This window comes from Ursus maritimus, unplaced genomic scaffold, assembly GCF_017311325.1.
Source record: "Ursus maritimus isolate PB19 unplaced genomic scaffold, ASM1731132v1 scaffold_17, whole genome shotgun sequence".
Taxonomy (NCBI): Eukaryota; Metazoa; Chordata; class Mammalia; order Carnivora; family Ursidae; genus Ursus; species Ursus maritimus.
The window spans coordinates 54,506,162-54,534,126 of NW_024424119.1; the positions used below are offsets into that span (position 1 = coordinate 54,506,162).

Sequence of the window (27,965 nt, forward strand, 5' to 3'; positions counted from 1 at the left end):
GGGGGGGGGGTGCTGGGCTGGGACAGGCAGCTGTGGGATTCCATGGGCTGCACCTACCTGCCTTGAGGCATCAAGGCAGGAGGCCTTCCTGGAGGAGGTGATGTCAGTATTGAAGGTTGAGGTGTAATCCAGGTGAGCAGGCGGTGGAAGAGTGCCCTGGGTAGAAAGAACAGCATGTGCAAAGGGGTGGAAGTGAGATGAACCTGGTCCCTCTAAAAAGAACGGTGGTCCAGCAGGGGTGGGGGTGGGGGACTGGTCCGTGTAGGTCCACACAGCCCAGGACACTGTGCTTGGGTTTGGGGCAGCAAGGAGTGGGCAGCCACAGAGGGCTTTAAAGCAAGGCAGTGATATGGCCATTTTGTCAGTGACAGCGACTCAGCTGCATGGGGCAGGCGCTGGGTCCTTTGGCCTCTGCTAGGCCTCGGCTTGTCCATCTGTAAGATGGATTCTCCCTTCATCCCATTTTTCCTTTGTGATAAAGCAAGCTGAGTTCCTTTTCTGGGAAATGACCTGGGGCTGGTCCTAAGAAAGACAAGCTCCCTACCTTCACTGTTGGGAATTTTCCACTTTGGAAAAATTCTTTTATTATCTTTTTCCGGAAGCTTCTACTTCCTATCCTTTAAAGGTCTTGTTGAGGGAGAGAGAGAGCAAGGGGCTCTGTGGCTCTAAAGTTCTCAGAACTAGAAGGCAACTTCTGAATAAAGGAATCCAGAGCTGCCTCTTCAGATATGAAGAAATCAGGGTTCAGAGACATCGCCCGGCTGCCTGAGATTGCACAGCATGTCTGTAGCAGAACCAGACTTCGGATCCTGAACTCCAGTCCCCATCCCAGACCTCTTTCCCCTGAGCCACGCTGTCGCCATTTTGCCAGCCGAGGTTTGCAGCGAGGCCCTGGGAAGGAGGGAACCGTGTCCCTGCCCCCAGTGTGAGTGAGTGTATGCTCCAGCCTCAAAATGATTTGGTTGGTGGATGTCAACATTATTTAATTAAAAAAACAACCACTGTAGATAAGAAAAACCAAGCCAGGGAAGTGGTGCCATGGGCTGGGGGGGGGGGCATTCCCCTGTCACTGGGACGAATCAGGATCTAGGCGGTGTTTTTCCTCCCTTGGAAAGATTAAGCGACGCGCTCAGGGCAGCCCAGCTGATTGGAGACTGGCGATGAGAACCCAGACACTGTGGTTGTTGACTGAACACTCACTATGCCCCAGACACAGAGGCTTCATGTCACTTCACGTTCACCAGCAACTGTGACTCCACATGACGACACAGTCTTAGGGAGATGGAGTCCTTGACCCTAGGTCAGCCTGAAAGAAGCAGACAGCTGCTTCACACGGGGCCACTTGCTGCCAAAGCCTTGCTCCCGTCTGCTCTGCCATGCTGCTCCCCAGGTCGGGGCACTTCCTCATGTCCCTGGGCGGTGGTCCCAAGGGATGGTTCCCTGACCACCTGCCTCAGAGCCTCCTAGGGCCTTGGTAAAACGCCCACTCCTGCCCCACCCCGCATCAGAGTCTCAAGGTGGGGCTGGGGATCTGCGTGTTTCACACGAAGCCAGGAGATTCTGATGAGAAGCTGAGCCCTGCAAGGCACTGGGAGGCAGTCCGTGCAGCTGAGAGCTGACAGTGTATGAGCCGTGGCCCAGGAGTCCTGCCCCCATGCCTGCAGGACACATAGAGCGGAATGTGCAGAGCTCTGGTGGTGGAAGAGAGAGAGAGAGGGGAGGGAAGAAGGGAGGGAAGAAAAAAAATCTAAATATTTAAGTGTCCACCAAAAAGGAACAAGTTCATGAATTGTGTTATGATCACGCGGGGGAATACTATACAGCAGTGAAAGATGAATGACTTAGACCTACACACATACATGTGAAGCCATTTATATGAATGTTTTAAACAATGCAAAACTGTATCGCATATTGTTTGCGCATGCGCTGTCATCACCATGGTAACAGCTGTCCTTCGCTGAGTACCTTTCTGCTCTGGGCACCGTGCAGTGCATTAAGCCATTCCATTCTTTCAATGACCCTGTGAGGGTTAAGCGCTACATTGTCTTCAGTTTCCGGAATGAGACAACGGAGGCACAGAGAGGTTAAATGTCTAGATCAACCTCACACAGCAAGTGTGTGGCCGAACAAGGTTGGACCCTGGTGTTCTGGCCCGGTCCCAGGGCTCTGAGGTCACCACCCAGCGTGTCGCTTACAGCTATCCTCAGAGAACTTGCGCTAAGTGACTGCTGGGTGCTCCGTGGGAGGTGGCTGCTGTCCAGGGGGCTTATTACCCCACCTTACAGTTGGGGAGACAGAGGCCCAGCAGGGCAAAAGTAGTAGCCTGAGTTGCATAGAGAGTCCGTTGCTGGCGACGTTGACCTGTTCGAGTAGCGCATGCCCGGCACTTTGCTCGCAGCTGCCTGGGAGAGGGGGACTATTGTCACTTCCATGTTCAGAGGAGGAAACCAAGGCTCAGCAGAAAGGGGAGGGGGGCCCAGACCTGTGGGGCTCTCAAGCCGAGCTATATACTAGGAGCACAGCCTGGGGGGCTGGCCTTTGGGGTCCCCCGCCCCCGTGCTGGCCACTTGCTGTTGGGGCCAGCTGGGGCCAGGGCTGCAGCTGCCCTCCTCGATTTATGGGGACAGGGGCTTCACGGAGCCAGCACATATGGGCTGGTGACATCATGTCTGCAGGGGCCCCTTAGGGTCCAGCCCAGCTGCAGGAGTCTGGCTGGGGGTCCCCGATCCGTTTGGGATGGGGGCCGGGTGACTTTAGCAAGGTGGGCCAGATTGGGGAGGGCAATGATGGGCGGCCTCCACGGCTTCCTCCAGAGGGCCCAGCCCAGTGCTGGACAACAGAGCCCCAAACAGCACCGGATTCCGAGTCTGGCCGGCCCTGGCACTTAGCCGAAGAGGGCCTCTGGGCTGGCAGCTTCTCCCTGGAAGCCGTGGGAAGGGCAAGCAAAGGGGGCCTCATCCCCTGCCTGAGGATAGGGCGTGCAGTAGATGAGGGGGAGTTACTGGTGACCCTGTGCCAGGCCCTGGGCTGAGCCCACGTGGAATCTGTTCACCAGCCCCAGACACAGGCCTTCTTAGTATGTCCATTTTCCAGATAAGGAAACAGAGGCCCCAAGAGGGGAAGGGATTTGTTTTACCTAGCGAGGAAGAGTTTGGAGTATGGACCCAACCCCACACTGTGGATTCGTAGTCCAGTGCTCTTTATGTCTTAGACCAGTTGGGTGGGACCTGGCCCAGGCCCAGAAGTGGAGGCGGGGCAGGGGGAGGACTGAAGGGTGGGTGGGCGGTAGACACAGGCTTCCTGGGGGAAGGCTTCCTGGGGGAGGTGGCTGGTTCAAGTTGGGTCTTGAGGTCCTTCCAGCGGGGATGGGGTTGTTTGTGGTCTCACCAGTGCTCCTCACTCCTGCAGGCATCGCCTCCTCCCGTCAGGCTCCCTGCGTCTGGCGCAGGCCCAGGTGGGTGACAGTGGTCCCTACAGATGCATAGCCAGTAACCCTGCAGGGTCCGCCTCTCGGCGCTACGTCCTCCAGGTGCAAGGTAGGCCCGTGCTGGTGGCCTGGGTCTCACCCATGGCCCTATCCTTCCCTCTGTGTTTCTTAGGCCTTCTCCATGCCCTTCCCCTTCTGCAGGCTGGGCTCTGTCACCTCTTCATGGGAGCCCTCCAGTGTCTCCTCCCCTCACCTCTGCATCCTACCTCCCTCCAGTCCCTGTGTCTCTCCTCATTCCCTTTCTCCCTTCCCCCGTACCTTTGGTTGGGATGCCCTGAGAACAGAGGGCAAGGCCCAGGGCAGGCCTAGGGCGGCGGGGACTTAGAAGTCAGGAGGGGGACCCGTGAAGGGACATTCCCCTGGGTGTCTGGGTCCCACCCACAGAAGCTAGCCGTAGAGTCGCTCCACCAAAAAGGCAGGGAGCTTGTCATCTCCCAAAGCTCCAGGGAAGTACTGAAGACAGCAGTCAGCCAGCTCTGGCCCTCGGACCCCATCTGACCCATTTCCTGGTTTCATATGGCCCACCAGTGAAGAACAGTGTCCACATTTTTAATTGGGAAAAACCCCAAATAATATTTTGCGACATGTGAAAATTACACGAGATTCAGATTTCAGTGTCCGTAAAACCAGCTTTCTTGGAGCACGGCCTCACACGCTCCTTTGCATGTGGTCTGTGGCTGCTTTCATGCCACGGTGGCTGGTTGAGTAGCTGAGAGACAGACCATCTGGCCTGGGAAGCCTGAAAGATTTACTCTCTTGCCTTTTACAGAAAAAGCGACCCCTGATCTAAGCTAGCATCCCATTTCCCGGGTGGGCGGGCTGAGGCTCGGGGGGGGTGTCAAAGTTTTGCTGTGGGTTTGCATGAGCGTCTGAGAGACGTGGCAGAGGAGGGGGAGGTGACAAGTAGGGCCTCAGAGTTGGGAGGACTGGATTTGAATCCTGCCTCCACTGCTGACCGGCTGTGTGACCTTGGCCAGCCGCTTGTCCTCTCTGAGCCTTGGTTTCCTCCTCCGTGAATCGGGGGCCACAGTAATGCCCATCCCATGGTTGTCGGAAGGGGAGGGAGCACAGTGGCACTCAGCACAGGGAAAGCTGTTATTGTTTTCAGCTGGCGTGGGGGTGGGCGGGGCGTGCACACGCTTGTGCTCCTGGACATCGAGGCCCTGGGGGACCTGGGCCAACAGAGCCGGGCAGGCTCCAGCTCCTATCAGCTGAGGGAGTGGGTGACTCTGGTCAATCACATAACCCTTCCGAACCTCAGTTTCTTCATCTGCAAAATGGGCACGGTATCACCTGCCTGTAGGAAAGACCGAATGCGATGGAGGAGATGTAAATGTGGTAGAAACGAGTACCTACATCTTCCCCAGCCCAGGGGAGGGAGGACGTGGAGGTGTGGGGGGAGGGGAGGAGGGGGTTGGGGGGTGGATAGGGGAGGTGGATGGGGGGAGAAAGCAGCCGAGCACTGAGGAGCGATTTTGTGGTGAGAGCACGTGTGTTCAGGTGAAAGGCCAGATTTTGTTCACTTTGGGGGGGGGTCCACGTGGGGTGTCCTGCTGTTCTTTCCTGACAGCCTTAGGCCACCCCCCCCCCAGGGTGATTTCTGCTGGTTGGTGATATCCAGAAGGGAGGGCAGGCGGGTCGTCTCTGTGGGTCTGGGCTCTGCGACCCCCACCTGGGGCCCCGTGACCTGACACCCCTCCCCGGGGCCCTGTCAGTGCCCCCTCAGGTACAGCCAGGCCCGCGGGTCCTGAAGGTGCTGGCAGGAGAGATTCTGGACCTGAACTGTGTGGCCGAGGGCACCCCGGAGCCCCAGCTGAACTGGTCCAAGGACGGGGCGGCCCTGCAGGGTGGGGGGCCCAAGGGCTCTGTCCATTTCTCCGCCATCCAAACCTCTGACGCTGGGCTGTACCGCTGCGAGGCCTCCAACAGTGCCGGCGTGGATGTCTGGGAGCTGGAGCTCCGGGTGCTGGGTGAGTCTCCCCTGAACCCCAGAACTCACCCCTGCCCACCTCCCCCGACAGCAGCCTGGGCTTCTGAGATGCGTGACCCCTGCCTTCCTCCCAGCCTCCAGTCTCCTGAGGCCGTGGGGCTGTCCCGCGTGGGGGAGCCTCATGGGTACCCTGCCCTCTGGTGTGGACGGAAGGTTCCATGAGGTCGTGATCAAAGAGCAGGGGCCCTGGCCGTGGTTCAGCTTCTAGTCCACTTCCAGCTGGACAACTGTAAGCCAGTCAGTTCCACTCTGTAACCCTCAGTATTCTCCCTTGGAAAATGGGCCCAATAACATGCGAGGAGTCAGTGAGAGAATGTGTGTGAAGTACCCTGGTGCCCGGAGAGGTCTGGATCAGTGGTCCCTTGTTTGCACTATTATGAATTTGGCTTTTTAAAAGATTTTATTTATGGGACGCCTGGGTGCCTCAGATGGTGAAGCGTCTGCCTTTGGCTCAGGTCATGATCTCAGGGTCCTGGGATCGAGCCCCGCATCGGGCTCCCAGCTCAGCAGGGAGTCTGCTTCTCCCTCTGCCTCTGCTTGTGCTCTTTCTCTCTCTCTCTCTCATATAAATAAATAAAATCTTTTAAAAAATAAATAGAGATTTTATTTATTTAAGAGAGGGAGGTGGGAGGAGCAGAGGGAGAGGGACAAGCAGACTCTGTGCTGAGTGCAGAGCCCGATGTGGGGCTCAATCCCACCATCCTGAGATCACAACCGGAGCCGGAATCAAGAATCAGTCAACCAGCTGAGCCACCCAGGTGCCCCTCACTATTTCGAAATTAAAACAAACCGGGGCAGCTGCAGCTGGAGGGGAGTGCAGGGCAGGACGGTGCAGGACTCCACCTCCCAAGCCCCTGGGGTCTGTGTGGCCTGGTGGCTTCTCTGTGGACCACCCGCTGGGAGGTGGGTCAGCATCAGGGGCCCAGAGGCTGAGGGCCGTATGCCCGGCTGGGTTCTCCACTGGCCCTGGGTGTAAGTATGGCCATGTTGTCTCCCCCAGAGCCGCCGCACTGGGAGGCCGATGAGACCAGCAGCCTGCTGGAGAGAGTGGCCGGAGAGAACGCCAGCCTGCCGTGCCCGGCCCGAGGTGATGCTGGGCCCAGGGTGGGTTGGGCTGGGAAGGAGCGCCCCTTACATGTCAGCGCCCTGGGTCACACACTGTGGGCAATGCCCACGGGTTATGGGGGGTTAGGGGGTCTTCACTCTCAGCCAGGCCATGCCAGGCATTTTATCCTATCGACAACCCTGCAGGGTGGGTATTAGTGTTCGCTTTTTTTTTTTTTTTTTTTTACAAGGGGCAATCTAGGTCCAGAGGGGTTTAAGCAACTGGTCAGAGGTCACACAGCCAGGAGGTGACTCACAATGTGTGGTGTGGTTTGACTCTGGTCCTGAGTGCCCCTTAAGCCCCAGCCCCTCCAGGAATGCTACAGCTCGGCCACGGGCAGCCTGAAGGTCCTGGGACTGAGGCTCAGAGACCCCTGCTGCTCCTCAATCCCACCCCAGACTCCCTAGCAGAGGATGGATTCACGTGGCCCTAGGCAGACTAGCCCTTTGGGGGCCCCGTTGGGGGCAGCAGCACAGTGTGGGGCCAAGATAGCCGCCTCCGTGGTCAGCTGCCCCATGCTAAACCCCGCTTAGGCCGGGTACCGTGGGGCAGTTTATACCTTCTGTCGGAGCCTCCGTTTTCTCATCTGTACGGTGGGGTCGTTCTGATCCCTCCATGCAGGACGGCTAGGAGGGCTCAGGGGGACAGCAGGAGTTTCGGGTCCCAGCACCGTGCCCGGCACACGGTAGAGGCTCAGAGAAATGTGTTTGGTTGGGCGTCTGGGTCTGAGGAGCAGGTGGCAGCTTACAAAAAGTCTGGAAGGAGCCGGGAGAGCTGGTTCTAGTCTCCACGTCACTTCTCGTGCCAGGAGCCCAGGGAAGTCCCTGGAACAGGCCCGAGGGAGGGGCAGGTAGGAGGCAGGCACTGGGTGGAAGCGCTGGGAACTTCCTGGGCTCCTTTCTGAGACCCCGCCACCTGGAGGGGTGACGGTCCACCCTCGGCCAGGGCGCCACCTTGTGCCCGTCTCTGGTCACAGCAAGCAGCCATTATGCAGTCAGGGGAGGTGGGAGGCGGGGGTGGACCCAGCCAGTGGCCTGCCTGCCCCGGGTGCCCTCATCATCCGTGGTCAGTCAGCAGCCTGTCCTCTGGGCCAGACTTCAGCTGAATCAGCATAACCCGAGCCCCTTCTGATCTGATAAACAGCACTTGCGCCCCAGGCTGCCCTTGGCCTTCTTCCTTTCAAGCAGGGAGCTGCCTGGCGGGCAGTGTTGGGCGCCGGCATTCACCAGCTGTGTGACCTTGGGCTCGGAGAGCCAAGGAGAAAGTGCCAAGCCCAGTGCCTGGAATGCGGGAGCCCTGGTACCTGCGGTGGGTGACACCACCCGCCTGCTCCTTGTGGGGTGGGACGGGAAGGCCAGGAGCCTGGCTGCTGCCTTGCTGGTGATTTGGGACACATCATTTCTCCTCTCTTGGCCCCTGTGAAACAGGAGTGGGGAGGTGATTTTCACGACAGTTCTGAGTCCCCTGGGGTCTTCCCTGGGCGGTTCTGTGCTTGGAGCTCATCAAGGGGTTAGATGTTTTGCATTTAATAAAAAAGTTCCAGGGTTCAAAACTCAATGTCCCTCCAGGTCAGCAGCTCTGAAGTCCTGGGCCCTGGCGTGGTGGGAGGACGGGAGTGGCGTGGGCCTCTCTGGAAAAACTGAGGAGCTGGGAGGGGCAACGTGTGCTGTGGAGTGTGTGTGGTGGGGTGTGTGTGTCTGTGCATGTGGTGTGTGGTATATATGTGTGTGGTGTGTATGTGCTAGAGTGTATGTGTGTGGCATGAGGTGTGTGTGTGGTGTGGTGTTTGTGTGTGTGGTGTAGACGTTGTGGTGTGTGTTGTGTGTGTTGTGTATGTATGTGTAAATGTATGTGTGGTGTGTGTGTGTGGTATGTGTGTCTGGGTGGTGTGTATATGTGGTGTGTACATACGCATGTGCATATGTTGTGCTATGTGTGTGGTGTGGTGCGTGTTTACAGGTGGTGTGTATGTATATGTGTGCATGTGTGTTGCATATGTATGTTGTGTGTGTGATGTGTGTGTGGTTTTGTATGTGTGTGGTGTGTGTGTGTGTGTGGTGTGTGTGTTGTAGACGTTGTGTTGTGTGGTGTGTGTGTTGTGTATGTATGTGGTGTGTGTGTGTATGTATGTAGTGTGTGTGGTGTGTATATGTGTATGTGTGCGCATGCGCGCGGTGTGGCGCGTGCACGCGGTGTGGCGCGCGCGTGCGCACAGTGGGGAGCAAGTCCCCCGGCAGTGGGAGGCTCTGGCGGGCTCTCGGGCAGGCACGGAGTGTGACGCGCGTGGGTGGGCAACGACCCTCCTTGCCCTCAGGGTGACAGGCAGAGTCCCAGAACTGCAGGCAGAGCGGTCGGTGCAGGGGGGTGGGCCGGGGACCCTCCAGAAGGAGATGACCCCTAGGATGCCTTGGGTGTGCCAGGTCCGTGCCCGTCCAACGGGGGGCCTACCCCTTCCTCCCGCGGCTGAGGATAAAAGAGCGAGCGAGGCGGGAGAGCTCGTGTCTACAGAGAGAGCGAGCATGGGGCTTTGAGTTAGCCCACGTGGATTCGCCTGCACTGGGGGTCCCAGTGACCAATGCTGGCCGTGAGGGAGGGGAGTGATGGAGGTGTGAGCGTGCTATTCTCGGAGTTTGGGGAGTGCCCTCCTCCTACGTGGCGCCGGGGAAGAAGGGGACAGGTGAGGGCTTTTGTCCTGACGTCATCCAGCACGTTAGCAGGGTGGAGGCACGTGTGACCCCAGCTCCGCTGTGACCACCGGGCACCGCTGCCTACCAGGTGTGTGTGCCGCTCGGGAGGCCGGGTCATCCCCGCAACATCGATCAGAGGACACCACGGTGCGCCCGGCCCCAGGGGGGCAGCCGTGTATTCCATATCGTCTGTGCGCCAGGCCACGTGAGCCCGCAGCCTGGTAGCAGAGCTGGACCTTGGGCAGTGCAGCGTAAGCAGTGTCCGAGAACGGAGTCCAGGCGATTGTGGGGCTCACGGTGGGGCTGCGGGGGTTGTGGCCAGCAGTGCCAGGCCCCGTGCCTGTGGCGGGGACAGCTGCCCAGCCCAATCTTCACGCTCGGACCAGGTGCCGAGCACAGCAGGCTCGCTCATTCATTTAGTGCCCCCTAGGTGCCGCGCCCTGGGCTTGCAGCAAAGACCCTGGCCCTTGTGGGGGAGGTGGGTGGTAGACAAAAGAAATCGAAGTAAAGACATCCTGTGCGTGGTAGAAAGTTGGGGGTGATTGGCAGAAAGGAGCGCGGGGCAGCTAATGGGGCTGGGGTATGATTCTAAATGATGGGACCTCTTTGAGAAGGGAACCGGGAAGAGGGCTCTGGGCCCTTGCCTGTGGCGCTCGGGGGCCCGGGAGACCAGTGGGCCTGCAGCAGGTGGGAGCTGCTCCTGCCAGCCTGGGAGGTGCTTGGAATCACTGCTGGAGGGTCAGCAACATCTGCGCAAGGCGGGGAACGTGGGTGCAGAGGGGAAAGAGGACAGGGTGCTCATGCTGATGACTCCATGTGCCCTGCCAGGGACGCCCAAGCCACAGGTCACATGGCGGAAGGGCCCATCCTCAGAGCCCCTGCGTGGCCGGCCGGGCCTGGAGGTGCTGGATGACGGCTCCCTGTTCCTGGCCTCAGTTTCTCCCTCTGACAGCGGAGACTATGAGTGCCAGGCCACCAATGAGGCAGGCTCCACGTCCAGGAGAGCCAAGCTGGTGGTCTATGGTAAGCAGGGACCTCAGAGTAGGGGATGGCTTGTACACACCTCCCAGTGGCACCCAGGACGCCCAGGTGCGACGGCACCATCTCCCCAGGGCCCAAGAGCTCACGGTGGGGCAGGCTGCGAGCCACCCTGGCTTGCTATTTAATGACTTGCCTGGGAAGTTTGTTTCAAAGATATACCAGGCCCCACCTTCAGAGAATACAACTCGGGGGTCCTTCCCAGGTGACCATGACAACAGGTTGTAAGTAGAACCAGATAGATCTGGGGGCTCCGGCCTCTTGCAAAGCCGAATGTTAGAGAAAGTGGCACAGTGCTCAGGGACTAGGGAGGCACGTGGGTCCCAGTGTGGGCTGCTGAGGCATTCCCAGGTCCACATGGCTCCTGGTGGCCAGATCAGGGACTGCGGTGGGCATCCTGGGACCCCAGAATCTGGGGAAGGGCAGGAGTTGGGACTGCCTGTCCAGGCCAGGAAGAGCAGCCCAGAAGGGGTCTGGGTAGCTGTGGCTCTCCAGGGAGGGGACAGCTTCTCTGCTTCTCTTTGCTCCCAAGTGCCCCCTAGCATCCGGGAAGACGGGTGCAGGGCCAACCTGTCAGGCATGGCCGGGCAGTCCCTGACTTTGGAGTGTGACGCGAATGGCTTTCCAGCCCCTGAGATTGTGTGGTTCAAGGATGGGCAGCCGGTGGGTGTCCTCTGGAGGGGCTGGGCTGTGGGTGGGATTTGGATAGGGTATGGACCTTCTGGATGGGTTCCTGCATGTGCCGGTTGTGGCAAGGAGATGTGACAGGTGTTCTGGGTAATGCACTGGGCAGTGGAGGACTGCGTTCCCACAAAGAACCCTGGGGGGCTGCATGGTGGAGGGGGGCATGGCACTTTTGGGAGTCAGAAGCCCCAGTTTCCAAGTCACCGACTGGCTCTCTGGGCCTCAGGTTCTTACTGCTGATGCTGGGGAGTGGCCAGATCCCTCTCACCAGTTCCATCTGACCTCTCCTGCCCAGATCCCTGAGACGGGCCATTACCGACTCCTGGACAAGCCCCGGGCCCTCCACTTTCCCAGGATCCAGGAGGGCGATTCTGGCCTCTATTCCTGCCGGGCGGAGAACCAGGCTGGGACTGCCCAGAGGGACTTCGATCTCCTCGTGCTCAGTGAGTGAGGCCTGAGCCCCTACCCTTTTGTGGGGGCTGGGGAGGAGGGGGACTTCGACTGCTGAGTGTCAGGGTCACAGAGGGGCCCACAACAGACCCCGTCCCTGTCCTCACAGAGCTCTCGGGACAGACATTAGACAGTCACATGATTAACCCTGTAATTAGTGTTGTGTTACGTGCTACAAAAAAGTCATATCAGGAGCTGAGAAGGTACAGAGCGGGGTCCCAATCCAGCCGGAGATCTTCAAGGGAAGGACAGATGGGGAGGGAAGTGTGCAGCAGTCTGCAGATCCGCGCAGATGAAGGCCCACCACAGGGCCTTTGCCTGTGCAGGATTTGAAGAGTTTTCACCCCTCTGCCCCTCGCCCCCCAGTCCCTCCTTCCGTGCTGGGAGCCGGGGCTGCCCAGGAGGTGCTGGGTCTGGCTGGTGCAAAGGTGGAGCTGGAGTGCTGGACCTCGGGAGTCCCCGCGCCCCAGGTGGAATGGACCAAGGACGGGCAGTGAGTGGTCTTCCCGGTGGATGGCATGGCATGGTGGAGGGGGGCCTTTGGGAGGGCGAACTCAGCAAGGAAGCTTGACCAGCATCACGTGTGCCCCCCAGGACCCAGGCAGCAGAGGGCAGCATGGGACACCTCCCGCCCCCACCTGCCGTGACTCAGGGGACACTCCTCTCTCCCCCCCGGCAGGATTTTCTCATTACTTAGCCAGTCTTGCTTTTTGTTGTAAACTTTTTGTTTTTGTTTTTGTTTTTAGGTAGAATTCACAACAAAATATAAAATCAACCATTCTGAAGTGCACACGTCACTAGTATTTAGTACACACATAGTGGGGCACACCATCGGTCGCCTCTCTCTAGTTACCAGAACATTTCATCGTCCCAAGAGGGGACCCCATACCCATCAGCCCCCGGCAACCACTAGTCTGCTTTCTCTCTATAGATTTGCCTGTACTTCAGATAAATTCCATGCAGTCATATAGTACGTGTCCTTTTGTGCCTGGCGTTTCTAACGTAACACACAGTTCTTGGGGGTTCTTCCATGCTAGAGCAGGGACGGGTTCAGGCACATCTCAGAGATGCCACACCTTCGGCTCCAAACCACCGCAAGAGAGCAAATCTGGCAATAAAGCGAATCAAATGAATTTGTTGGTTTCCCAGCGCGCACTAGCGCGCACGAAAGTCACGTGACACTCCACTGCGGTCTGTTGAACATGCAACAGTATTGTGTCTAAAAAACAATGCCTCCTTGGGGCGCCTGGGTGGCTCAGTGGGTTAAGCATCTGCCTTTGGCTCAGGGCATGGTCCCGGGGTCCTGGGATCGAGCCCTGTGTCGGGCTCCTTGCTCAGTGGGGAGCCTGCTTCTCCCCCTCCCTCTGCCTGCTGCTCTGGCTACTTGTGCTCTCTTTCTCTGTCAAATAAATTAATAAAATCTTTAAAAATAAAACACAAAAAAAATAAGATGTTTTAAAAAAAATAGTTGATTGCTAGAAAGTGCTAGCCATCATCTGAGCTCTCAGCGAGTCGTCATCACGCGTAACAAATAGATGTTACAAATCACAGCTAAACAAATATAATAATAATGAGGGAGTTTGAAATAGTGTGAGAATGGCCGAAATCGTGACATGGAGACACGAAGTAAGCCAGTGCCATTGGAAGAATGGTGCCAACAGGCTGGCTCGATGCAGGCTTGCCCCAAAATGTCAATGTGTAAGAAACACAGTATCTGCACTGCATAAAAACGTGAGGTGCGCCTGCACTTCGTGTCTTTTCATGGCCGAGCAACATTCCACTGTAGGCATTCCTCAGTGGACGGGCACCTCTCCGGTGACATCGCTTTTCACCAGTGGCAGGCCTCCCTCTGCGCAGCCCAGCCCTAACTGCTGGTGTTCTCATGACCGCCCTGCCAGGCCCGTCCTCCCAGGAGACCCTCGAGTCCAGCTCCAGGAAGACGGCCAGGTTCTCAGAATCACCAGCAGTCACCTGGGGGACGAGGGACGGTACCAGTGTGTGGCCTTCAGCCCCGCCGGCCAGCAGGCCAAGGACTTCCAGCTCAGAATGCAGGGTGAGCTGCCCCCCACGACCCCCCCAGCCTCGGCTGCCTGCTGCATGGAGGGAGGACGGGACAGAGAGGGGAGGAGGAGTCTTCTGGGCCAGTAAGGCTGGGGGGAGGGATAGGGAATCTGGCCCAGCGGTCCCAAATCCCATTGTCCCCAACCCCAGCTTTACAGCTTTCCTATTCCTGATCCTGCTCGGAATGATCGTTTCTTTAAGTCGAGTCCCTCGTCTTACATGGAAAAATACTTATTTAAAAGGATATTTAATATCTCAACTGTAAGTGGGAAACCAGGGCCACCTGGCCTTCAGGGAAGAAGCTGTGAAAACAAAAGCAGCAAGAGAGCGCTGATACAGAAAGTACTAGAAGGGTTACCTATACAGTCTACCGCCAAACCCCGCCTTTCCCTTTGTTGTAATCAGGCTGGAAGGAGTTTGGGAAGGGCGGAGCTGTTCAGTCCTGAAATGCAGTGCTATTTCATGCTGTGCCCACACGGCCCCAGGACCACCGTGGGTGTCACCAGTGGTGAACCCCTGATTTTGGAGACTGAGAGCCAGAGAGGGGAAGTGACCTGTGCCCGGTCATGCAGGGAGTTAGAGGCAGAGTGGGTCCAGAGCCCAGACCTGTGGTTCCTCTGGCAACTCCACACCTCTTGTGATGACCGGGTCCCACATCAGCAGGTCCCGAGAGGCCTGTCCCCATCTGTCCCCAGGCCCTCTTCTATCCCCATGCCCCATGCATTCCACACCTCGCGGTAGGAGCCAGTGACACGTGAAGAGCTTGTGGGCCACAGGCATGTGATTACCACTCTGGGGTTGGGACACCAGCCACCTTGGGGAGGCTCCCTGTGACCAGCACTCCCCGTTGTCCTTCTCAGCGCCTCCCACCATCTGGGGCTCCAACGAGACGAGTGAGGTGGCCGTCATGGAGGGCCGCCCGGTGCGGTTCTTGTGTGAGGCCCGAGGAGTGCCTGCTCCTGACATCACATGGTTCAAGGATGGGGCCTCCCTCCCACGCAGCACTGAAGCTGTCTACACCAGGGGAGGCCGGCAGCTGCAGCTGGCGAGGGCCCGGGGCGTGGATGCCGGCACCTACACCTGCCAGGCCAGCAACCCCGTGGGGGTCACAGAGAAGAGCACCAGGCTGGAGGTTTATGGTGAGCGGCCAGGGGTTGCCCTGAGCAGCAGTCAGCTGGGGTGGGCAGTGCCGGGGTGGGGGTGGGCCTGTCTTCAATAGTCGCCGAGGGGGAGTGGCCAGAGGCCCAGGATAATGAGACTAGAGTTCCCTGGGGAGAATGGCCATCTTGGCTTATCCAGCTTCCCTCACTCAGACAGGGAGGCTGCTGAGGCCCGGGGATGGAAGGGCCTGTCTGGGGGCCCAGGCAGAGTCAAGGGGAGAATGCACATTTCGCTCTGGGGTTAGCGCTTTCCAGTGCTCTTCAGTGAATAATTAACTGCTCTTCATTAATGGCTCACTGTGAGCCGGGGCCCCTGGGGCTTTTCACAGCATCAGCTCATTTCATCAGGGCTCAGGGGCTTGGGCCCTTGTCTCCCTGTCTCCCACTTACCCATGCGTGCAGGGGATTCTGGGGTGAGAGGCTGGCCGCGGGTCACTTGCTAGGAGGTGGTGCGACCTGATTCATGGTGTGTGGACCGGGGTCTGAATGTATATCTTGTGCTGTTTACCTGGGTGTAGACCCACCTTGAGGGGCTGGGCTCTGAGGGGAGGAAAAACTGAGTGTGGGTGGGCAGCGATGGAGTCTGAGCAGGTGAAGCTTGAGACCCAGAATGTAGACCGGTGGGGTCATCCTGTCCCCTTGAGAAGACTCAGCTCCAGAGCTCTGGCCCCCGAAGATGAGGAGGGCTTGGGGGCTGGAGCCACGGGGGTCCTGAAGGGAAGCTGGGCTGTGTGGGGCTCACCAACAGCGTCTGACGATGCACCCAGCTGCCATCTCAGGGCCTCTCCTTTGGGGATCGGGGGACCTCCTGGAAATGGAGTGGAAAAGGCATTTTCATACAATTTTCAAAGGGGCTTGTGACCCAGACAAGACTGAGAAGCTCATCCCAGGCAGTCATGTCCTCATGCCCTCTGGCGATGGCTCCATGGTCTCCGCAACGGGGGGCCCTTCCAGAGGGAAGAGAGAAGTCCCCCTCTGGCTACCCCCTTGGCCATTGAGGGCTGAACCCCCACAGACCAGGCCCTCTGGGCTCGGCCTGCCCCAGGCATCCACTTCCTCAGACCAGGGAAGGTTCCTGAAGGAGCAGCGGTTCTGGTCTCAGGCCCTGGGGAGCCCATCACTTTGAGTTCTGCAGAAATAGAGACCTACTGTGTGCAGACACAGAGGCACACACAGACAAGCTCTTGTTCTGTGCCTGGGGAGCTCGCAGGGGTGACAGGGATGGAGTGAAGAGGCAAGCAGTGTGGGGGGAGGGATGCAGCCCAGGGACGGAGGGAGAGAATGCTTCCAGCCAGGGAAGCAGGAGCAGGCAGTGCAAGGGGCCTGCGCTGGCCTGCTGGGCGGGGAGCAGACAGGTGTCCCCCTCTGGTCCTGAGCAGCCCCCTGCTTCTTCCCTAGTCCCGCCCACCATCGAGGGCTCTGGAGGAGGGCCTCATGTGGTGAAGGCTGTGGCTGGGAGGCCCTTGGCTCTGGAGTGTGTGGCCAGAGGCCATCCACTCCCCACCCTCTCCTGGCACCACGAGGGGCTGCCCGTGGCAGAGAGCAACGAGACGTGGCTGGAAGCGGGAGGCAGCGTGCTGAGCCTGGAGAGCCTGAGGGAGGCGTCCGGAGGCCAATACAGCTGCGTGGCCAGCAGCCCCGCTGGGGAGGCCGTGCTGCAGTATTCCGTGGAAGTGCAGGGTAAGCCAGGGACTGTCCCCTCTGAGTCACCTGGGCTGTGGACTGCTCTTCCTATACACACTGTGTGTGGGTCCCTGCAGCCCCTGCGGGGACACAAGGTGGTGAAGGCCCAGTGTCCCCATATTGCACAAGACAGATGAACACACAGATCTGGGCTGGAGGTCCTGCAGAGCCGTGAGGGGGCGGGGTTGAGCCCCAGGATCATGCTTTCTCTTCCTGCTCGGGACCCCGAGCCAGGTCACTTGGGACAGGACCCCACTCTGCCTTCCAGATGTGCCTGGCCGACGGGCCAGACATTTGTCAAGGACTCCCTGAGGCCCAAAGCTAGGCTGTGGGCCCTGGTTCCAGGGTGGGGTGGGTCTTTGCCTGCTTTCTTCCATTTGACAGACATTTCTCAGGCATCACCTCTGGGCCAGGCCCATGTGGTATTGGAGAGAAAGCAGAGAACGAGGCAGACGAGACTCCCGAGGCCTCAGTCTGGTGGGGAGACAGATATTTGATATACAGGCCGAGCCTGTGGGGAGACCAGAAGGGCCACTCACTCTCTGGTCCCGGAAGGCCTCCTAGGGGACTTGAAGGGTGAGGTTTGGGTCTTGCTCGGAAGGTGCTGGGGACTTGGGTTTGCTCAGCTCCAAACACCCAATTGTGGGTCCTGTCCCCAGTGCCCCCACAGCTCCTGGTGGCTGAAGGCTCAGGCCAGGTGACCGCCCTCATGGGACAGCCCCTGGAACTTCCCTGCCAGGCCTCTGGCTCCCCCGTGCCTACTCTCCAGTGCGTATGGGGCGGTGGAGGCCAGGGCTGGGGTGGGGGCAGGCAGAGACTGCGTGCTGGGGGAGTTGGTGGGGATGGGAGACACTCCCCCTTCCTGGGAATATGAAGGAGGCCGCAGAGCCTGGGAGATCCTGCCTACCCTGGCTTCCCTGGCCTCAGGCTGACCGACATGTCCCCCTCCCCACCCCCCTCAGATGGCTGCAGAATGGCCGCCCAGCCGAGGAGCTGGCTGGGGTGCAGGTGGCCTCACGGGGGGCCACGCTGCGCATCAACCACGTGGAACTGGACCACGCGGGCCTCTTCGCCTGCCAGGCCACCAACGAGGCGGGCACCACCGGGGCTGAGGTGGAGCTGTCCGTGCACGGTGAGGGGGTGTGGGCAGCCTGAGCTACGGTGGGGGGGGGGCAGAGCCAGGGGGTCATGGCCATCTGTGCCTGACGGTCGGCCTGGTGGATGAAGGAAGGGCCCAGGGCTGGTCTTCTCTAGACAGTGTTTCTCGGCGGACTTTCCAGCTCCCCAAAGAGACTCAGGTGTGAGAGGCTGGCCTCAGCTGCTTCCATACTTGTCACACGTCCTGTCCACAGGCCCTCACTCCCCTCCCCAGCCCACCCTCTCTTCACTCGCCCTCTTTGTGTTGACCGTGCCGAACTTCATTCAATTCTTAAATATATCAGCTTTCCCACCTCCAAGCCTCCAAATACTGTTTCCTCTGCCTGGAACATTCTCCTTCCTCTTCGACTGTCTAGCACCTCCCTATCTTTCAGGTTTGTCCTAAAGCACCCCTTCCTCCAGGAAGCCCTCCTTGATCCCACTGTGGTTCTAATCTGCACTAGCTAGCCTGCCGTGGCCATAGCCTACCACCCACTGTATTAAAATTGCCTGTTGGGTTGTCCATGTCCCCTGCCCAGCTCTGGGAGCTCTGGGAGGGCAGCACTATACCACTGTTCTCTGCTATACCCCTGAGCCTGGTACAGAATAGAAGCTCGATGAACACATGGATGGGTGAATGGATGGGTAGGAGAATTTTAAAGGGGAAGACCTGCTCTGCTGGCTCCTGGTCTGGTGCTCTCCCCATAAGCCAAGCGTCTGTTGAGAGGATGGAGGCCAGAGGCTGGCCCTCTAAGGACATTCCCTACTCCCCAGGCATTGAGGGGATGGCTGGGTGCTCACTGCACCCCTCCTGACCCTGACCTGGGCCCTCCCTGCCTCTCCGCCTGCCCAGAGCTCCCACAGGTGGCCATCGTTGGGGGCGACAATATCACAGTCCCTTTCCTGCAGCCTGTGACCCTCCAATGTGTGGGGACTGGGGTACCCACCCCAAGTCTCCGCTGGTGGAAGGATGGGGTGGCCCTGGCAGCCTTGCGGGGGAAACTGCAGGTACGTTCAGGGGCCCCAGGGCTGGTGGGGCAACTGGACACAGGTGGAGGGGCTGCTTTTTAGAGGTTCTGGTGATCCCAAGGGGGGTCCTGGCAGCCTGGGGGCAGGATGAGGGCTGCGTGGTGGGCCTGAGGAGGGGAGGGGGTCCTAGGTGGCTTCACCTATCAGAGGGACATAGTGGGGGGAAGGGAAGTATCCCTGGAATCCAAATGCAGAGCTTAGAACTCCACCCCCAGAGCCGAACTGTCCCCTTGACTCCTTTCTCCCGCCCCTGGGGTCTGCAGCAACCGGGCTGCTCCCCACGTCCCAGCATCTCCCTGACCACCCTCCAGTTTGGGGCCCTGTGTCCCCACGGCACACACTCTGCCACCACCCCCCCCCCCCAGATCGAGAAGGTGGACCTGAGGGATGAAGGCGTCTACACTTGCGCTGCCACTAGCCTGGCTGGCGAGAGCAAAAGGGACGTGGCTCTCAAGGTGTTGGGTGAGGACAAGGGTGCTGGATGGTGGGTGATCCCGCGAGCGCCCCCGGGGCTGCCCTGCGGTTTCAGGGGGGGATGGGATTTTAAAAACAGCATGTCCTTGTCTGCATTCATACTCAACTTTTGCTTGTCTTATTCATTCTTGGGTTCATCTACGTCCTTGCGTGCTTGGCAAACCTCTGGACTTGTCACTTTCCACCATACCAGCTGTCGGCTGTCCCAGCAGAGCTGGGTGATGGGGTTGTCCCCGTTGTGCCCCTTCCGTAAAGATCGCAGCCCAATGCCTTGTTCTTGTGCCGGTTCAGGAGTGGGGTTCCTGCCTCAGAGGACATGAGCCTTTCGGGGCTTTTATTGCCCAGACCCTTCGGGAAGGCTGGGGAGGGACATCAGGGATGGCTGGGATGAGCTGCCGGAACCCTCATCCACCAAGCCAGGGCTCTCCTTGTCTCCCCAGTGCCCCCCAACATTGAGCCGGGCCCGCTGAACAAGGCAGTGCTGGAAAATGCCTCAGTAACCTTGGAGTGTCTGGCTTCGGGCGTGCCCCCTCCTGGTAAGACCCCCTCCTCTGGGCTGCAAGCCGTCTCCAGCTGGCCCAAGCTCCCCATCTAATGAGGCTGGCCGGTGCCCCAGGCACCGCTTGGGCTGTGGACGGAACAGCAAGCACTCAGTAGGCTTTCCCCCTATTTCTCAACTTTCCTTGCTTCCTTCTCAATATGCCAGTCACTGCCAGGGCCCAGAGCTTTTGCACTGGTATCTAAAGCCAGCGTGCAGGGGGCTTCTGTTCAGAGTTTGCAATCTCACAGGATGGCCTGGGGCCTGGGCCCGGGACCAGGATCTCTGAGTTGTTGTCTGTCTGGGGCTCTTCTCTAGACCAGCCGCTGGGGAAAGGCCAGGTGCTCGGAGCTAGGTGTGAGTGTTCGGCCGACGGGGTGGGCGCTGGCAGGATGTAAGGCCCATGCTTACAAGGGTGCTGATTTAGAATGCGGCATGTTTCCCTCTAAAGATGGTTTCCTGGCAGGGAGAGGTGAGGCGGGTCGGGCTGGCTTTGACTCTCCTCGCTCCTGGCTACCCCAGCCTCCATCCCAGGGAACGTCCCCTCTGCCAGTGTCCTGTCTCAGACAACACTGCCCTGTTCCACCCCAGCCTTCTTTTTTGAGAACACCGGCTTGCTCCAGTGCCTGAAATAAAGGCTCGCCCTGTGCACCCCCCCCGAAAGCCCTTTGTAGATGCTTATTACCCAGGAGCAGTCTGAAGGGCTGGCCGGACTGCTTGCACCTCTCTTCTTTTCCCCAGATATCTCCTGGTTCAAGGGCCACCAGCCTGTCTCTGCCCGGAAGGGAGTGACGGTGTCAGCTGACGGGAGAGTTATCCGCATTGAGCGGGCACGATTTTCTGATGCCGGGAGTTACCGCTGCGTGGCGTCCAACGTGGCAGGCAGCACAGAGCTGCAGTTTGGGCTGCGGGTCAATGGTGAGCTGCCCTGGGACTAAAGGGGTCTTTCTCCAAAAAGTTGTCCCTCCATTCATTTCTCTGCCAGTCTGTTCATCCATCCATCCATCCACCCATCCATCCATCCATCCATCCACCTATCGTCTCTCCTTCCATCCATCCATCCATCATTCATCCATCCATCATTCATCCTTCATCCATCATCTCTCTATCCACCCACCATCTGTCTCTCTGTCCATCCATCATCCGTCCATCTATCCATCCATCCATCCATCCATCCACCTACCCTACCCAGGGGTCCTCAGCCTTGTTACCCCACGCCATCCCCATAATAATGACCTCATGCTGACCAGAAGACCCAAGTTCAAGTGCTATTTCTGTCATTTTCTATCTGGTCAGCCTTGGGCAGGTGACTTGCCCTCTCTGATTCCCAGTATCCCATCTGTAGAAGCCTCATGGTGGTATTGTAAGGATGAGATGAACACCTTGGGAACTGTGGAGTGAGGGACCCTTGTTGGGAGTGGCAGTCCCCGCACTTCTGTTTGTGGCTGTGTGTTCTGTGGGCTCTCCTAACCGGGGCCCTGCCGGCTTTGCCCTCAGTGGGGCTCACCCTGTGCCCTGTGTCACCCCCACCTGCAGTGCCTCCACGCATCACATTGCCGCCCAGCCTGCCAGGCCCCGTGCTGCTCAACGCTCCGGTCCGGCTGACCTGTAATGCCACCGGAGCCCCCAGCCCCACGCTGATATGGCTGAAGGATGGAAACCCCGTGTCCACTGCAGGGGCCTCGGGCCTCCAGGTCAGCAGGCTGGGCAGCCCTGGCTCTCCTCCCTGGTGCCTCAGTAGGTGTTAGGAGCAGAGGTCAGGCCCTGGGAGCTCCAGGGTGAGGGAGAAGCGGGCTGCCAAGGACAGTTCGCTGGAGGGAGGAAGGAGAGCTGCTAAATGGGGTGTCTAGAGCCGCATGGTCTCCAGAAACATAATGATGCCACCAATACGAGCTTTGCATGTAATTTTTAAAAAGATTTATTTATTTATTTGAGAGAGAGCACGCATGGGGAGGAGGGGCAGAGGGAGAGGGAGAGAAAGTCTCAAGCAGACTCCACGCTGAGTACGGAGCCCAACACGGGGCTCGATCCCATGATCTGAGCAGAAACCAAGAGTCGGGTGCTCAACCGACTGAGCCGCCCAGGCACCACGAGCCATATATGTAATTTTAAATTTTCTAGCAGCCACATTCAAATGAGTGGAAAGAAATAAGTGAAATCCAACTTAATGACCTATTTTAGTTAACCCAAACTACCCAAGAATCTGTTCATCACATGATCAACATAGAAATTACTAAGATATTTTACATTTTTCCTTTTGTTCTCTTTGAAGTCGGTTGTGCATCTGTCTTATACTTGGGGTTCAGCCCCGTTGCAAGGGCTCACTAGCTGTAATGCTGTTCCTGAGGATTCTTTCGGAGCATGATGTAGTTTGCCCAGCAGCCAGCAGCCATCCCAAGGTCCGGGCGCAGCTCCCGGTTCCCCTGCCCCTTGGGGGGCTCTGGGGTGTGGAGGCTGCTGCCCAGGTGTGCCTGGCATCAGGGCCAGTGCGTGAAGGTGTGGGTGCTGCCCCCTGAGGTGCATAAGCTCACGTGGGCTTCCTCCTGGGGGCACAGGTCTTCCCCGGGGGCCGGGTCCTCACCCTGGCCAGTGCCCGGGCCTCGGACTCGGGCAGCTACTCCTGTGTGGCCGTGAGTGCGGTGGGCGAGGACCGCCGGGACGTCGTGCTCTATGTCCACAGTGAGTCTCAGGCTCGGGGTGCCATCTGGTCCAGGCCAGTGGCTCAAGAAGTTGGGGCTGGGGGCGCCCCCACCAGGCCCAAAGGGCGAGGGGCAGTTAGATGTGGGGGGCGCCAGCCTGAGACCCTGGCTGCCTTCACATGGGGGTCAGTTGGAGGTGAGCTCCCCTGTCGTGGACAGGTGGGTGGGCGGGTGGCCTGCACAGCCGGGAGCTCTGTGTTCAGGGAACAGATAGAAGGAGCAAGACGTGGCAGGAAGAGTACCCGCTCATGTCAGGAACCGATGTTCTCACTGTCCTAGGTGAAAGGGGGTAACTCCGTTCCAGAAAGGCAGTGGGGTGGGTGTTTGGAGCTTGTGAGTGTCATAGATGTGGGGTTCAAATCCTGCCTCTGCCACTTCCTAGCTCCGTGAGCTTGGGCCAGTCACTCTGCTTCTCTGAGCCAGCCCGCCTGCCTGCCTTCCTTCCTTTCTTTCTCTCTCTCTCTTTCTTTCTTTCTTTTTTGAAGATTTTATTTATTTATTCGAGAGAGAGATCAGGGGGAAGAGCAGAGGGAGAGGGACAAGCAGACTTGGCACTGAGTGCAGAGCCCAATGCAGGGCTCAATCCCACGACCCTGAGATCATGACCTGAGCTGAAGTCAACAGTCGGGCACTTACCCCGACTAAGCCACCCAGGGGTCCCTGAGCCTCCCTTTCCTCATCTGTGAACTGGGGCAAAGATAGCACCCCCCCTTAGAGGGTGTCATGGGATTCGCTGCCCTCACGAAGCACACGGTTACAGTCACTGTTGTTTTAACAATTCCTCTTCCGGGATTTTGTGGAGGTCTGCACAGGTGCATGAGGGAACTCTGGGAAACGTAGAGCCTCGGGTAGGAGGGGTGAGGCAGCCGTCCATTCTAGCTCTTTGCCTTTGCGGGAGTGATAGCTAACAGGGATTGTGTACCGAAGTACTCACTGTGTCATTGTGTTTAATCTCACGGAGCCCCCATGAGGTGGGTACTTACTTTAATCCCATCGTACAGATGAGGAAATCGAGGTCCAGAGAGGCTGAGTAACATCTCCAGGGCCTCACACAGTGCCTGAGTGGTAGACACAGGACTCCACCCAGGAGCTGTGACTCCAGACCCTGCCTTCCTAACCCCGACACTGCTCTGGTCATTTTTGTACCAGGGGAAAAGGTGCCTTGGGGATCTGCTTTTTAAAAAACTTAAAAAAATAAAGATATCTATATTTCTTTAAAAATTTTTTTGAGATAATCGTGAATTCACACACAGTTGTAAGAGTTAGTACAGAGAGATCCTGGGTCCCCTTTACCCCCTCTCCCTCGATGGTATCATCTCGGACAGCTAACACACGAAGCCGCACGTGGGAGATTGACCTTGTTATGACCCACCAGCCTATTCAGATTTGCAGCAGGACTGGGAAGGTCCTGGAGGGGAGGATAAGAGGGTTACAGCTCCAGACAGAGGCCCCCTCCTAAAGCTGACTCCCCATCGTCTGGTGCCGACCCCGGTCCCACCCGCCTGCCTGAGGCTCCTCTCCTGCCCCCTGCCACAGCGCCCCCAAGCATCCTCGGGGAAGAGCTGAACGTGTCCATCGTGGCCAACGAGTCTGTGGCCCTGGAGTGCCGGAGCCAAGCCGTGCCCCCTCCTGTGCTGAGCTGGAGGAAGGACGGCCGCCCCCTGGAGCCGAGGCCCGGCGTCCACCTCTCCCCAGACAAGGCCTTGTTGGAGGTGGGTGGCCTCTGGGGGTGCCGGCGGGGATTCCACGCACAGCAGAGCTAGCCCTGGGCGGGGTGGGGCCTGCGGGTGCCCCAGTGAGAGCAGTTCCGCTCAGTGTGACCCAGGCCCTGGGGCACGCCCTCCTGACCTGGTAAGAAGCCGCTGGAGGCCCTCCCTCAGTCCCCACAAAGCTGAGACTTTCTCTTTCCAACAGTTTTTCGCTCTTTGTTCAAAAGCCTCCTGGCCTTTGGGTGTTAGAGCCCTTCATCGGGCCTCTGGCCCAGCGAGGGAAGGGTGGGTTAGGGTCAGGGACTCTGGGGTCAGCCTGGATTTACATTTCTGCCCCACCTCCTGCTGGCTCTGCCACCTTAGGCAGTGTCCTGACCACACGGGCCTCAGGTCTGTCACCTTTAAGCACCTTGCCACCTTTTTCCTTTCTTATGAAAAGAAAGCCAGCCCCTAGAACTTCTCATCCATGTCAGCTAGGGAACAGGGGGACGTGATCACCGCTCTCCACCTTGTGACGTGATCGTTCCCAACTCGGAGCACCTTGATTTGGTTTCCTCTGCCTGGAATGCCCTCCTCTCCTCCCTACATTGTTCAAAGCCACGACCTAGCTACATCACCCCCTCTGTCAGGATCTGACCTCTGAGGACAGGATCTCCTGTCCCCATCCTTCATTTTCCACCTTCCCTTCTGGTGTGTTGTTGGACTTCCCAAAGAGGCCAGGAGCAGATTAAAGGCAGGAGAAGGACTGGCCCAGCCACATACCCACCATCCTTAGCAGGGCCGGGCTGTGGATAGGAAGTGGGGTGAGACTGGCAGGGCTGCCATTTGGGGAGCCCATTCCATGTGCCTGGCCCATGTCAGGCCAGCATAAGCCATAGCTTCTGGAAACGTCATGGTGTAGTAGGTGGGAGAGGTGCTGTCATTGCCCCCGGGTTCCAGGTAGGGGGGAGATGCAGTGAGGTAAAGTGTCCTGCCCAAGGTCACTCTGTCCAGGGGTAACCCCATCTCTGTGCTGCCCCCGCTGATGGGTCATTCTTGCTCTTGGCCAGGTGAGCAGAGCGGAAGTGGGGGATGCAGGCCGCTATACCTGTGAGGCGCTGAACCAGGCGGGCCGCTCGGAGAAGCACTACAACCTAAATGTCTGGGGTGAGAATCTTGGGGGCTGGTCTGGGGTCCCTCCCCCTGCCCCTGCTGCGGCTGGCTCTCCTGCCCCCCCGGGGGGAATGCTGCCTCGGTGGTTCCAGGATACAGGCTTTCTCTGTTGCCCATCCCTCTCCCTTCGCAGCCCACCACTCATCCCATCTCTCTCTCTGTTCTTCTGTTCTTCCTCAGTGCCTCCTGTGTTCCCCTCAAGGGAACCCCGCACCCTGACTGTGACCGAGCCGAGGCATCCCCTTCCCCAAGATCTCCTGGAGGAAGGATGGTATGATTGCTTCCCTAGCCCAGCCCCACCCTCGGTGCCCCTGCCCTCACTGGGCGCCCCCAGCCCAGAGCCTAGCTGGGCTGGAGACAGGTGGGCTTACAGCCCTGGGGGTAAGGGTGCTCGTTGTGGAAGTGACGCTGCCTTCAGCTCCTCTCTACTCGGTCCCCGAGTCTGCCGGAGGCCCTAGACCTTTCCCACCCAGCAAGAGCTGGATTGGTCCTTAGACCTCTCTTCCAGAAAGCCCTCCCTGACCCCCACTCCAGGGCTGGGCAGGGCCTCCTGGACACGGCCCCTGTGTGTCAGCCTGTCATGTAGTCATCTCAGTCCTTCAGTGTCTGCTCTCCCATGAGTCTCAGCCCCGTGGGGCACTGTCTTGGCCACCACTGAATTGCAGATCAGCACCTGGTACAAAATAGGTGCTCAGTAAGTATCTGGAATTCATTCATTTAACCAGTATGTACTGAAAGCCTCTCCATGCCAGGCCCGTTGGAAACATGGTGGTGGATGGGGGTAGTCAGATGATAAACAGAAAGTTAGTGAATAACTTTGACGGAAGGTATGATCTATGGAGAAAAATAAAGCCAGAAGAGGGAGAAGATGTTTGTAGTTTCAGGCTGGGAGTCCAGGGCTGTTTCACCAAGCAAAATTTAAGAAGGTGAAGGAGGGATGAACATGAGAATATTGCAAGGAAAAACATTTCAGGCAGAGGTATGAGCAGGTGCAAAGGCCCTGGGGCAGGAATAAGCCAAGTGTGTTTGAAGCGCAGGCAAAGAGGAAATGCGCTGGAGCAGAGTCAGCAAGGGAGAGGTAGCAGGAGATGGTTACCAGAGCGATGGGAGCTGGATGGAGGCCACCGTAATGATCTCGACTTTTACCTTGAGAGGGATGGGCTACTGTTCAACTTTTACCTTGAGAGGGATGGGGTTACTGTAAAGGCTCTGGACAGAGGAGGGACACAATCCAATTTATACTCTGGCAAATTCACCCTGCCAGCCATGCGAACAGACCATTGACAGCAAGGGTGGCCCTGACTGCCTGGACCAGGTGGGTAGCCATTAGGTGTCGGGAGGAGTCCAGTCTGGATGCATTTTGAAGGTAGTGCTGGCAGATTTCCTGCCGGGTTGGATAGAAAGAAAGAAGGAAGAGTCAGGGTAACTCAAGGTTTTGGTCTGAGAGTTAAGAGAGGGGTGCCAGCATCACCGAGAGGGAGAACTTGGGGGGGCAGGTCTGGGGACAGCCCTGGAGTTTGGGGCTTGTTAATTTGGAGACCTCTGTTAGGCACCTGATGAGATGTCAAGCGGGCAGTCAGGGGGAGGTGTCCAGAGCTGGAGGAGCGGTCTGGGCTAGGGATCCGTCTGGGAGCAGCAAGGCAGGCCAGCAGGGAAGAGAGCATGGGCAGAGAAAAGGTAAGGGGGAGCTGCTTGCTCTCCCTCCCCAGGTCACTGCAGCTAGACGGATGGATCGTTCAGTAGCCTTCGTTGAGCCCAACTATGTGTCAGGCCCCAAGGAGCTCCTAAGGATCCCAGGGAGGATGTGAGGCAAGGTCTGCCTTCCTGAAGGGCCAGGCCGGGCTGGGATTCAGACGGGACACTGATCTGCAGGCAGATGTGTGGTGAGGAGAAGCCTGGGGGTGCTGGGAGCTCAGAGGGGGAGCCAGGAGCAGCTTTGGCATCCAGGGAAGACTTCTTGGTCGAGGTGCTGTGGAAGCGGACACCAGAAGGTGTGAGCAGGAGTTGGCCAGGATGGGAGGAGGGGAGGACAAACATTCTGGGTGGAAGGACCAGAGGCTTCTTTCTCGCTGCATCTAGGTCAGCCCTTGCCAGGGGAGGGGAACAGCCTGGAGCAGGTGTCAGCTGTGGGGCGGCTGCTGTACCTGGGACAGTCCCAGCTGGCCCAGGACGGCACATACACCTGTGAGTGCAGCAACGTGGCGGGAAATAGCAGCCAGGACCAGCTGCTGGAGGTGCATGGTGAGCCGGGCTGGGATGACCTGAACCAGGTAGAAGGGCCCAGAAGGGGGGGGGTAACCAAGCATGCTGGTAGGGCGGACCGCACCCTCCAGAATCCCAGCAATGGCAGGAACTGTGGCAATGAGAACAATTTCACGTGCCCTCTTAGACGGCTGGCGTTTTATGAACTGCCCCTCCCAGTCAGCTCGCTCCAGCTCGTGACCAGCACGAGAGAGGGGCGACAGGGTCCCAAGCAGGCCCCATTGGCCCAGAGAAATCAAATATATCTTGAAACAGTTGAAAACAAAGCAATATAAAACGTATGCGAAGCTCCTGCCTCTACTTGTCCTGCAGGGATGAAATTAGGTATGCAGCCTTGTAAAAATCATTCTAGAAAACAAACCCAGGAAGAGCACTGTTCAGCATCCCACCTATGCAATAATGGCCTGCCCCAAACGGTCCCCAAACGACTGTTTAAGCTCCAGGAAGTCCCTGGTTTCTGAGGAAGGAGACCCCTTCAGATTGTCAGGGCCATGCTGTGTGACCTTGTCCTCCAAACAGTGGGCCTGCCCCTGATTCCCAGGGGCAGGAGAGGGGTTGGGAGTACTGTTGTGACCCGATTATAGAAATGGAAAATGGGTACCCCGAGAGGTGAGGTCACC

General features: G+C 58.2%; 1 protein-coding gene across 1 annotated transcript in view; it reads left to right on the forward strand.

The window, feature by feature from the left end:
• HMCN2 (hemicentin 2) overlaps positions 1-27,965 on the forward strand; it is a 148,288-nt gene that overhangs the window by 63,258 nt on the left and 57,065 nt on the right. The window contains 23 exon segments of the mRNA XM_040631353.1: positions 3,409-3,536; positions 5,203-5,457; positions 6,478-6,564; positions 10,098-10,292; positions 10,840-10,970; positions 11,287-11,434; positions 11,808-11,934; positions 13,340-13,494; positions 14,363-14,641; positions 16,061-16,342; positions 17,005-17,113; positions 17,308-17,477; positions 18,336-18,490; positions 18,877-18,973; positions 19,426-19,521; positions 20,265-20,441; positions 21,060-21,217; positions 22,079-22,202; positions 23,759-23,934; positions 24,981-25,077; positions 25,264-25,312; positions 25,314-25,354; positions 27,163-27,324. Coding sequence (XP_040487287.1) covers positions 3,409-3,536; positions 5,203-5,457; positions 6,478-6,564; positions 10,098-10,292; positions 10,840-10,970; positions 11,287-11,434; positions 11,808-11,934; positions 13,340-13,494; positions 14,363-14,641; positions 16,061-16,342; positions 17,005-17,113; positions 17,308-17,477; positions 18,336-18,490; positions 18,877-18,973; positions 19,426-19,521; positions 20,265-20,441; positions 21,060-21,217; positions 22,079-22,202; positions 23,759-23,934; positions 24,981-25,077; positions 25,264-25,312; positions 25,314-25,354; positions 27,163-27,324 — 3,398 coding nt within the window.